The 12,141-nt window shown below is 38.8% G+C and overlaps 1 protein-coding gene across 2 annotated transcripts in view; it reads right to left on the reverse strand.

Annotated features, from left to right (window-relative positions):
- Positions 1-12,141, reverse strand: part of dnm3a (dynamin 3a) — a 245,604-nt gene that overhangs the window by 13,518 nt on the left and 219,945 nt on the right. The window contains exons 17-19 of one of the 2 annotated variants that reach the window (XM_063063782.1): positions 10,741-10,905; positions 7,643-7,869; positions 6,569-6,784 (exon numbers count right to left, since the gene is read on the reverse strand). In XM_063063782.1, the coding sequence (XP_062919852.1) occupies positions 6,569-6,784; positions 7,643-7,869; positions 10,741-10,905 (608 nt within the window). Of the gene's footprint in view, positions 1-6,568; positions 6,785-7,642; positions 7,870-10,740; positions 10,906-12,141 lie in introns of those variants that run through there. The other variant, XM_063063783.1, reaches the window with a different exon arrangement.

Consider the following 12,141-nt stretch of genomic DNA (forward strand, 5'->3'; position numbering starts at 1 on the left):
GTCTGATATTTGATTCTGTAGTTTTTGTGAAGAGGAAAGCAAATATGAGTTAATAATTTGGCTTGAGTTAAGTCTCTGAAATAAATCTGAAGCTACTGACTTGGTTTAGTTTACCAAGAATTTGGGGACCAACAACTGCTTCAAAATTTATATTGGAACCAAACAACAGTGGTAAAAATTGATGATAATATAAGCAGTTGGACTAAAATTCAAAGGGGAGTTAGACAGGGATATGTTGCCTCACCAGAATTGTTTAATATCTACAGTGAAATGATTCTCAGAGAAATAGAAGACATAGATGGGATAAGAATTGGAGGTGTTAACATCAACAATAAGATATGCAGACGATACCACCCTAATAGCAAGTGCTGCAGAAGACCTACAAATCCTCCTAGACAAAGTAGTACAAACAAGTGCAGATTTTGGTCTAACCATCAACAGTAAAAAAAACCAAATGTATGGTAATATCAAAACAGCAGCACACTCCCAACTGCCAATTGTACATCGGTAACCAAGAGATTGAACAAAAGACCAGCTTTAATTACCTTGGTAGCTTTATATCACAAGATGCTGGAAGTAAAGTAGAAATAAAAAGAAGAATTGCCATTGCCAAAACCAACTTCCAAAAAATGAAACCCATTTTTACCAACAGACACATTTCTATGCAACAAGGCTTAAGCTACTAAAATGTTACATCTAGTCAATCTTGCTGTATGCTTCTGAAACATGGATTATAACACCAGAACTCCAAAGAAACTTAGAAGCAACAGAAATGTTGTTTCTAAGAAGAATGCTGAAAATATCATATAGAGATAGGGTAACTAATGAGACAGTACTCCAATGTGCCCATACAAAAAGATCTTTAATGAGAACATTAAATGAGAGGAACCTTAAATTCCTGGGCCATATCATCAGAAAGGGAGAAATAGAATGCCTTACATTACAAGGCCATATGCCTGGGAAATGCGAAAGAGGAAGGCAAAGGAGAAAATATACGGACACTGTGAAAGAACTAACAGATCTAAGTGTGCGAGATATCATTGACGCTGCATGGGATCGTTCAATGTGGAAAGCCATGACCGCCCAAGTGTGTAACGCGTAAGGCACATGAAGAAGAAGACTGACTTGGTACATTACGCATGGCTGGAAAGGACATACCAACATAAAGCAAAGCAAAACCAAAGATAGAAAATACGTAATAAATGATTCTGGAGTAAATTCAACTGTTGAAAAAAAAATCTTTTGTGCTATAGGACCTAAAATGGAGACAATACTTTCCTGTTGATTTTAGAAGTCATATTTAAGAGAATCAATCATGGGTTGAAAGTTAGAATTTCTATAGCAATCTGACCACATATTATCTTTTTGTCACTGTAATTGCAATTACAAGCAGGGCAAGCACTTCCAACAAATTCTTTTCTGTTTACTTGAGCTAGTCTCGCATGTGCTTGTAATGTAATATGTACAGGGCCTTCATAGTCTAATAGCTAGCAGAACAAGTGATTTCCTTTACTTCAGTTGTTTGGAAAGTATGAATCATGGAACCACTATCATGTGATTTTATAATGATTTCACACTAAAGAATGGCATATTTACTTATTAGTTCATGACTCTTTCCCCATTATCCCTTCAAATTATGGTCCAAGTACTTATCACATTCCTTTTGTTGTCTACAACTGGTTGTCTACACTGTTTTACCCTTCCAGACCAAATCTTTTTATATTATGGAATATCTTCCTCATTGGTTATTTTGACAAATACCTCCAAACTATGCTCTCTATTTTTAATATTATCATTTTTAAATAATTTACAAGATGTTGCCATAGTTGGCAAGACCTTATTCCTAACTACTCTTGCGACGGTGGTGATGGTGAGCTGCATTACTTCTCTGATTACTGTTGTCTCCTTGTGAAGGCATTTTTTGTCTGTCGATAGGATCATTTCCCCTATATTAACTGTGGGTAGACCCTTTACAACACCCAAGAAGATGAGAGTGTCTTTAACTTCAAGACTGTGGGCATCAGTGACATTGGCAATATTTGCCCATTATTAATTGCCCTCAGAAGATAGGAATGCACCACTTCTTGAAATACTAAAATCTGTGTTGAAGGCACTCCCACAGTAATATTTGGAGTTTGAAAATACTGATCATGCAATCAATGTGCAGATAAAATTGGAGGTAACTTGAGGGTGGCAGTTTTACCATCTACTTGCTGCCCTTGTCCAAACTGATGAAGAACATAGGATTTAAGGGGTGCTCCTGCAAAAGTGATGTGATCTGTGCATGCTGTAACCACGTAACATAGTGGTGAAGTGAATGGATGAGTAGTTTGTGAGACACTGTTCAGGGAGACTGCTCCATCCTTGATGACTCTGAGCTTTGAATATTGGAACGGGAAAATGTTTGTATGAAGACAAAGATCAGCAGAGATCCTGTGAGTTGAGAATTATGTCGGAAAAAGAAGGATACAAATGAGACAAGGAGCTTTAATAAGATAAGAATGAGAAAGAAGTAACAATACACTGTACTTTTCCAATTGTGGCTGTAATAATGGAAGTCAGACAGTTGAAAAAGCTATCAAAAGGTTACCAAATCCAACTGTCATTGATTTGGTTTTAGTGAAATAAAGCAGCACATCTCTTAGAACAGCAGGAAAAGAGAAGACAGATTTTTTATTTCAAGATTTCTTTCTCATATTTCAGAAAGTATATTTATATAGTGACTCATTCAACAGCATGCAACTGCAGAGCTGTGCAATATTATTCTTCAAGATTAAGTCCTTGAATTAATTGTAGTTTAAGAGTAGAAAAATGCATTTTACACTTTCCAAGCAAGAGTAGGAATTGTTTGGTCAGTTAGTTCCATATTTTTCTGAAGAATGCTGCATGTTGGACTACACGCCCATCAAGAAGGAATCACCTGCACTGTATCTTATCAGCTAAATATGGTGGAAGGGCAGGAAAGAAAGAAGGGAGGAAGCGAAAGCAGTAGAGGAACAGGAGACTATCGAACATATAGCCTTTATGGCTGGGCTTCTCATGATGAATCCTGAGATTTCTCATGAGCAAATACAAGTAAGCAGGAAACTTTCTAAAGCATCAGCAGTCCCATACCCATACATTTCTGATTTCAATGATATTACAGAACCCTTTTATAATACAAAATAAAGACCAGCAAAAGTGCACATACAAATCAACTCTCAATAAATTAGATATTTATAAAATGTGATTAATTGCCTTATAAATTCCATTTACCTTCTATGTGTCACTGTCAATCCTAATACTCTAATGCTTAGGATAAACAGTGACACACACAAGGTAGAAGGTAGGTGTAAGTGAAATGTTTAAGATGATAGATAGATAGATAGATAGATAGATAGATAGATAGATAGATAGACACTTTATTGACCCCAAAGGAAATTACAGTGTCACAGTAGCGTTACAAGTGCACAGATATAGATATTAGAAGAGAAGTAGAAAAAATAAAAAATAAGTTATCACAAACAGTCTAACAGGAGGGGGTCATCACTTCTCCAGCTATAGGTTGATTCATCATAGAGCCTAATGGCCGAGGGTAACAATGACCTCAATGACCTCTTTGTAGCAGCGCAGTTGTCTTAGTCTGTTACTAAAAGTACTACTCTGTTCAGCCAAGGTGGCATGCAGAGGGTGAGAATCATTGTCCAGAATTGTCAGGATTTTCTGTAGGGTCTTTTGTTCTACCACAGCCTCCAGTGTGTCCAATTTGACTCCTATAACTGAGCCAGACTTTCTAATCAGTTTATTAAGTCTATTGGTATCACCCATGTTGATGCCATTGTCCCAGCACACTACACTGCATAGGAGATTGTATTGGCATCAACAGACTGGTAGAATATGTGAAAGAGAGGCCTGCATACTCCAAAGAACCTCAGTCTCCTCAGGAAGCAGAGGCAACTCTGGCCCTTCTTGTACGTAGCCTCTGTGTTGGTGCTCCACTCAAGTCTGTCATCCAGGTGCACCCGCAGGTACTTGTAGGTCCTCACCACATCCACGTCCTCCTCACTATCAATGGTAACAGGGAGCAATGCTGGCTTAGGCTTTCTAAGGCAATTAGTTTAATTTTATAAATATGTATAGATATTTATATATCTTAAATTAACTCAGAGTTATACAACATAGTTGGTGAAAGACTGAAAACAGCAAAGGATGATGTTAAAGCAGTTCTTTCTAGTCTGGATCCTTGTGCTCCATGGAGTCACTGTCACAAGCGAGGATGCTGGTCAGTAACTCTAGCTAGCTGTAGTAGGACAGATTGCTGGACTGTAGTGTTGCCCCGAAAGCTACATTGAATTGTGTTCACTTGCAACAATCGGACTTTTCACCATGTCATAAGAGATTTCATACCTGTCATTGCAGCAGCTTCCACAAGTCTGCCACTGGACATCACTTGTTGAAGAGCATGGGCTCGAATGTCTGTGCAAAATCCTTTGCCTATGTGGTGCAGAACTCCACCATGCACCTTGACATCATGCACATTTTCGTTCAGTGTACCAGTCTTTACATACACTTAACAGTCATCATCTGATGACAGCAAAAACATCACCTGACTTCCTTGTAGCATTATTTACAGTATGTCAGACAACATCTTATGACAAATTAGCTGTTGTGCTGCCATTTCCACTCCTGTGCATTACTGCCTGATGCTTTCTCTATTCCAGGTGGTCTTAACCTTGAGGTCCATGAATAGATTCCAGGAGTTCTGTGAACTTAGATGGGAAAAAGCTCACATCTTTATTTTCACTAACCTGTATTCTAAGTATGTTCAGTATCTAAACTGAGGTTCAAGTGTAACAAAGTGACTTTGTCTCTTCATTTGCTACCTTCATTCCCCTTTTGTCTCTGATCAGCTGCAGCTCTAACGTGACTGAAATGCAACAGGAATAAACAAAGAAATGCAGTGGGGGAGACTGGAGAAAGCAGAAACGAGATGCTAATATCATCTGCCACTTGGAGTCAGATTAGTTTGAGAAATAAAGGAGATGTGTGAAGAAGGGAGGCAGACTGGATATATAGACAGAATCATCATTGATCCCTTCGATACCATTCCCATGATATCCAACACTGATTGATTCATGCAGACTGAATATTGAAAGAGTGGTTACCTTTGTTCACTTCCTCCCTATTATACATAACTTCTTCAAAAAAGAGGATTTGTTTCAGTGAGTCTTTTGCATTATGTTTTCAAGAGGTGCAGTGAGGATGCAGCAGCTGTGAGCTTGTGGGTGTGAGGCTTGCAGCAATGCGAAGTCATTGAGAGTGAGGTAGAACAAATGAACTGAGTGGACAATTATAGTGCAGTGAATCGAAAAAAGGATGAGCCTATTGTTGCAGTCAGGATAAACCTTGAGGATAGAGCTTGCTCACTTTATTCACTTGAGATTATTCACTTTAAAAGTATTCCTTCACTGCATCCGTGAACTATGAATGCCTCTACTTTTTGAGGCTGCTGAAGAGAGCTGGTCTTTGCACATTCATACTCACATTTTTTCTCAGATGCACAGTAGAGAGCATCCTGACAAGCTGTATCACTGTTTGGTATGGAAAATGCACAGCAGCAGACAGGAAGGCTCTACAATGGGTAGTCAAAACTGTTCAATGCATTACTGGCACCAGCCTCCCTGCCTTCAAGGTTGTACCTGTATATACAGAAAGGTGCCAGAAAAGGACAAGTAACATCATGAAGGATCCTCCCACTTTGCTGTTGGACTGTTTGTCCTGTTCCCATCTCGAGGCTATGTAGCATCTGCATCAGGATCACCAGACTCAAATACAGTTACTTTCCCCAGGCAGTAAGGCTGATCAACACTTCCACCCACTAACTCCATCACTACTTTATTATTTCCTGTCAGACACCTTATATACAGCCTAGTGTCACTTTATGGAGATACAATCAATATCTCTCTTTTTCTGTCTCTTTCTCTCTCTCATGCATTTATATTTATTGTTTTTTTATTATTATTATTATTATTATTATTATTATGTTCTTTAAACTTTTGCAAGGTTTTTTGTGTTGCATTGGATCCAGAATAACTATTATTTTGTTCTCCTTTATACTTGTGTACCGGAAATGACATTAAACAATTTGAATCTTGAACCACACACTTGAGGTGTTCCCTAAAGAGTCACAACACACTTTTCAAAACACTCCTACCCTTTTAAGTCAAGAAGAATCATATCATTAAACACAACTAGTAAATCAGGATAAAAGGTCTCTATAAATGGAATTAATGAAGACCAAAAATAAGTGCTACCTATTGGTAACATCAGCAGGAGTTAAGGCCCTGCGAAGAAATGAATAGAATTGAATGAATTGTACAGGACACCCTATGCCTATTTCTAGATGTAATTCATTTGAAACACTTCTGAGTAATATGAAGCACTTGGGGGTTATATTTCATACTTCTGGTTTTGTTGCAATTAAGTAATGTATCAATAGTCATATTGTTGAATCAGAGCACTAGACTATGGAACTGACATAAAGAAAAGAAAATTGATAACACAATTAACAGCCCAGTTATCTGCTTACCTGGGGATGATGGGCCCATGTGTGGATCTTGAAGGGGAACGTGCCAATACTTCAGCACTGCTAGGACCACTGAGGGAATCTGGAATGCCTGGGTGGGTTGTGAGCAGAGGGTCAGTTGATGAAGAATGTTTTGATTGAATGGATGATACTGGAACACGTCCGGATTGTCTGCATGGTGGATGGCCAGAAAAAGGCTGCCAGTGTGGATCTTTAGAACTAGAGAAATAATTCATAATCATTCAAATTATATTTAGAATTGCCATTCCTCTATCATATCAATATCAACCCCTACTCAAAAACACAAATATTTCTAGACCAAATTACATTTGACAAATCTAGAAACTTCATCCATTAATTGATGGGATACAGAATTTGAATCCAAATGATGGAACAAAAGAATATTCCCTTTGGTCACAGCAGTCATAAGTGAAGATCTTGTGTAGTTTCATAACAATTTATTGTGGAGGTGGGCCCACCATTCAAAACTGCAAGGAGACCCCACATAAAATGACTTCAAATATGGGAAGCAAAACACTGAAATAATTATAAATGGGAATTCTGCATGGAAGAGGTATAGTACAGGGAACTTTATTCCTTAATTGATTTTGGTTTTACATCAGTTAAGAATGCCTCCTGTCCACTGTGCTAAAAAGATTTGAAAAAAAATATTTAATGTGCTAAGACTAAAATTTCTTATTTTTAAAGAAACAGGTTATACCACATGCATGCCTTGGGTCTTGCATGTGAATGAGAGCAGCCTCCTACCAAGCCAGCACAAGCACCACCACCCCCCCACCTCCCGCCACTTCCATGACATAATACCACAGATTTTTAGGTTCATTACATTTCCTAGATTATATCTTTTAAAATTACATGTCTGGCCATACTACATATAAACAAACACAGATATACACGCTAACGCTGGGAGAATAAGAGAGAGATGAAGAAACATCCTGGTTCCAGATCCTGCCTAAAAAACTACTTTTAGCGAACTCCATAAATAAAAATTCTGAAAAGAATCAAGTGGCAGATACATGACAAATAAATATAAAATTGCCATCTCTGCATTCATACCTGTGCTCTGTTTGTAACCAGGAATTGTCCACAGGAGGTGGTATAGGAACTGATGTGGTATTAGTATTAATGTCGCCAATAATACTCAGTGCTTTGCAGATAGCATTGTATGTTCTAAGTGTTTCATCACGCCTTTGTGCCTGTTCCTTTGACTCCTCCATTAGGGTATTTTGCTCTTCTGAGGAATACAGTTTTGCCAAAAGTTCTGTGTTGATAAATTCCTTAGTCTATAGAACATTATAAAAACAATTAAGTATACTGCTAAGCTTTTAATTCATGATAAAAAATTGAGAATTGGGTAAAATTTCTATGCGCTTAAAGGGTAACAGAATGGAACATTAAGTTAACTGACAAAGTATGTGCACATTTAGTTGAAATGAAAATCAAAATAGCTGGCCAGTCATTATTGTATAAACATTTAATGCTGATCCACATGTGCCTCTCTGCCATTGTTTTCAGTAATTGCTTTTGCAAGTGGTGAATGGTTGTCTATTTGCATTGAGGAGACTGCAGAGGACTCTGAAGTAACACCTCAAACAGGTAAGATGGGGTTCAGTGGTCAGAGACTCTCAAGGGAGACAGCGGTGCCTGTGGGAGCTGGATGTGAAAGAATCATGAGTTTGCTGAGTAGCTCAGGACTGCTACCTCAGAATAGTAGTGGGTTTTTGGGGGTGGGGAGGGGACATTGCCTAAAGAACAACCAGCTGAATTGCTTACAGGGGATCTAGCTATTGGATTTCCGTTTCCAGTGCTGGCCCAAGATCTATTCAGAGAAGTCCTCTTTGAAACATGCCATGAGTAGGCTTCAAAGCCCAATGGCTGGAAACATATTGAATATTCCAGAAGTGGCATATAGATGTGCATTGCACACTGTTGATGCCACTTTGCATATATGAGGTCCCCCCTCCATTAACATGTCAGATGCGATGAGAGGCCTGGGAGGAAAAACAGCAACATTATGAAGCCTGATTGCTAACTTGAGATACAAGGGACCATAGATACTGGAATCTAGAGCAAGGAACAATCTGGTGATGAAACTCAGCAAGTCAAGCCGCATTTGTGGGGGGAAAGGAATTGTTGACACTTCAGGTTGAAACCCTGCATCAGGACACCCATCACTAACAAATATAGTGGAGAATCTGCACATTGGGAGTAGTTTGATTATGGATCAGTGTCAAGTATATAAAGAACTTTTAGATAAAGCCTTGAGGAAGAATGCACCGGCAGGACATTTAGATGTGGTTGGAGAAAGAAGAGTGGCATGAAACTCACATGGATCATAAAGTTCATCCTGGGCTTGCTGGGTTGATTAGCCTGTTTTTGTACTTTAACTAGGACCTATTACTTTGAGAAAATCAGCAACCGACTGTAGAGTGACTGCAGATACATATATATGCAAAAAAAACATTATAAATAACTCTTACTTCAGTGGTGGGCAAATTGTTGGAGAAGATCCTGAGGGTCAGGATTTATGAGCATTTAGAGAGACATAATCTGATTAGGGATAGTCAATATGGCTCTGTCAAGGGCAGGTCATGCCTTACAAACTTGACTGAATATTTTGAGGATATAACAAAACACATTGATGAAGACAGAGCAGTGGATGTAGTGTATATGGATTTCAGTAAGGCATTTGATAAGGTTCCCCATGCGAAGCTCATTTAGAAAGTAGTGATACATGGGATCCAAGCAGACCTTGCTTTATGGATCCAGAATTGGCTTGTCCACAGAAGACAAAGGGTGGTTGTGGATGGTTCATATTATGCATGGAGAATGGTGACCAGTGGTGTTCCACAGGGATTTGTTCTTGGACCCCTCCTCTTTGTGATTTTTATAAATGACCTGGATAAGGAAGTAGTAGGGTGGGTTAGTAAGTTTGCTAATGACACAAAAGTTGGGGGTGTTGTGGATAGTCTGGAGGGTTGTCAGAAGTTATAGCATGATATCAATAGAATGCAGAACTGGGCTGAGAAGTGGCAGATGGAGTTCAACCCAGATAAGTAAAGTGGTTCATTTTGGAGGTCAAATTTGAAGACAAAATATAATATTAATGGTAAGACTCTTGGCAGTGTGAAGGATTAGCAAGATCTTGGGGTCCATGTCCATAGGACACTCAAAGCTGCTGTGCAGGTTGACAGTGTTGTTAAGAAGGCATATGGTATGTTCATCTTCTTTAACCATGGACTTGAGTTCAAGCGCCATGAGATAATGTTACAGCTGTATACGACCTTAGCTGGACCCCACTTGGGAGTACTGTTTTCAGTTCTGGTTACCGCACTACAGGAAAGACGTGGATATTATATAGAGAGTGTAGAGGAGATTTACGAGGATGTTGCCTGGATTAGAGAGCATGCCTTAGGAGAATAGGTTGAGTGAACTTGGCCTGTCCTCCATGGAGTGACGGAGGATGAAAGGCGACCTGATAGAGGTTTGTAAGATGATGAGAGGCATTGATCATGTGGATAGCCAGAGGCTTTTTCCCAGGGCTGAAATGGCTAACACGAGGGGGCATAGTTTTAAAGTGCTTGGAAGTAGGTACAAGGGGAATGTCAGAGGTAAGTTTTTTTACACAGAGAGTGGTGGGTGTGTGGAACACACTGCCAGTGAAGGTGGTAGAGGCAGATACAATAGGGTCTTTTAAGAGTCTCTTAGGTAGGTACATGGAGCTTTGAAAAATAGAGGACTATGCATTAGGGACATTCTAGGCAGCTACTAAAGTAAGGTTACATGGTTGGCACAACATTGTTGGCTGAAGGGCCTGTAATGTGCTTTAGATCGCTATGTTTTCTAAAACATCCCAATAGAAATATGTAATAAGGCACAATTGATTTCCTTCAATAAAAATGACAGCACATATAATTTACTTTTAAGAGAATAATGCTATAAAATAAATGTACTAGAACGTGTGACATGCAAAAATCTACACCTACTGACTACATGAGTTAATAGCAAACTCGATTACAAGACAATACTGATATTTTCTACACAGTAAATATGAGAACTTTAAAAAAAGAGATAACCTTTTTCCAATATGTGGTAAAAATAATGTTTAGTTTTTACTTATTTGCTTTATTTTGCTGAAGAAAAATAAAACTCACATTATTTATCATAAGGTGCATAATTATCTTTGGCATAAGGTCCCGGATAGTCTTGTTAATGACATACATGTATGACTCGACTAAGTTGCGTATAGTCATCACTTGTCTCTCCAGCTGAGGGTCCTTGGAGAAGTTATGCGTACCTACTGCCTCTTCACTATCAAGCTGTGCAAAGCACAAACACAGAAAAACTTAAATAAATTCCCCAGTTTACCATGAGGTAGTTTCAAATTAAATAGTAGAAATCTGAGATGTGTCCATCCCAGTGACAAAGTTGAAAGTTGGGAGTTTCACTGTATAGTGAGAAATAAATATGTACTCTGTGCTACTTTAGCTTCTACTTCCTGATTTATGATAAAGCATTTAATTTGTACAACAAATTGAAGTCCCAGTGGTTGGAATGAACAAAACAACTCTTACATGTCTTTTCACTGAGATTCCATTACTTCACACATCATTTCCTACTTTTTCCGCCGCCCAGTTAGTTTAACAAATATCAAGGAAAACAGAGCACCTTGAGAAAAAGTCAAAGTAACTAGGCACAGTCAACAACAGTTTTGTGAAAATGAAATTATGTCCACCTCATTAGCTGAGGTTCTTTGAAGAAATAATGTGGTGTGGTATTTCAGAAGGGGCAGCACTGTTGGATTAGCAGTGTCAAGGCAGAAACCGGACTGAGGGAGAGGCTGGAGGTTGAGGTTAAGGTTGAGGTTGAGCTCACAAAGCAGGAGGCGTGCAGAGGAGGGTCCGCACCAAGGGAAAGGACAGGTCAATGGAGGATAAAGCAAAGGAAGAGGCCAGACCAATGAAGGGGCAATATCAAAGAGGCAGCCATGGAGATGGAGGGGGCAGAACAAGGAAGATGCCAGGCTGAATCACAGTAATCCAGCACATATTTAGTTGGGCACATGCTGAAGAACTGAACTTTCAGGGTAATCTGAATGGAGCACAAAATTTCAATTGATGGATTTTAACGCTGGTTTGTTTTTGTCAAGCAAACTTACAAGTATCAAGTCAAAACATCATGTATATTTACAAAGATGTGAATGCAGGAAAGAATGAATAACATGAAGTGAGATCAAAGCTGGGGAAGAAAGCTGCCATGAAAAAGCCATCTTACAGAAAATTGCTTCCAAATAAATTTAATCTTAAATAAAAAATGTACATTTCTACATGCAGCTGAGTTTTCAGTTAGTGTTATTGTTGAACTTAGAAATTAACTGGCGAGCGTTCAAGGACATATTCAACCTCTCACTGCTGCAGTCAAAGGTCTACATCAGCTTCAAAAGGGCATCAGTTATACCAGCGCGCAAGAAATACAGGGTGACGATCACCCGATAGTACTCACATCTTCTCTGTGTGATGAAGTGCTTTGAGAGTTGGTCGTGACTAAAATTAACT

The sequence above is a fragment of the Mobula hypostoma genome, chromosome 12 (genome assembly GCF_963921235.1).
Source record: "Mobula hypostoma chromosome 12, sMobHyp1.1, whole genome shotgun sequence".
Lineage (NCBI taxonomy): Eukaryota > Metazoa > Chordata > Chondrichthyes > Myliobatiformes > Myliobatidae > Mobula > Mobula hypostoma.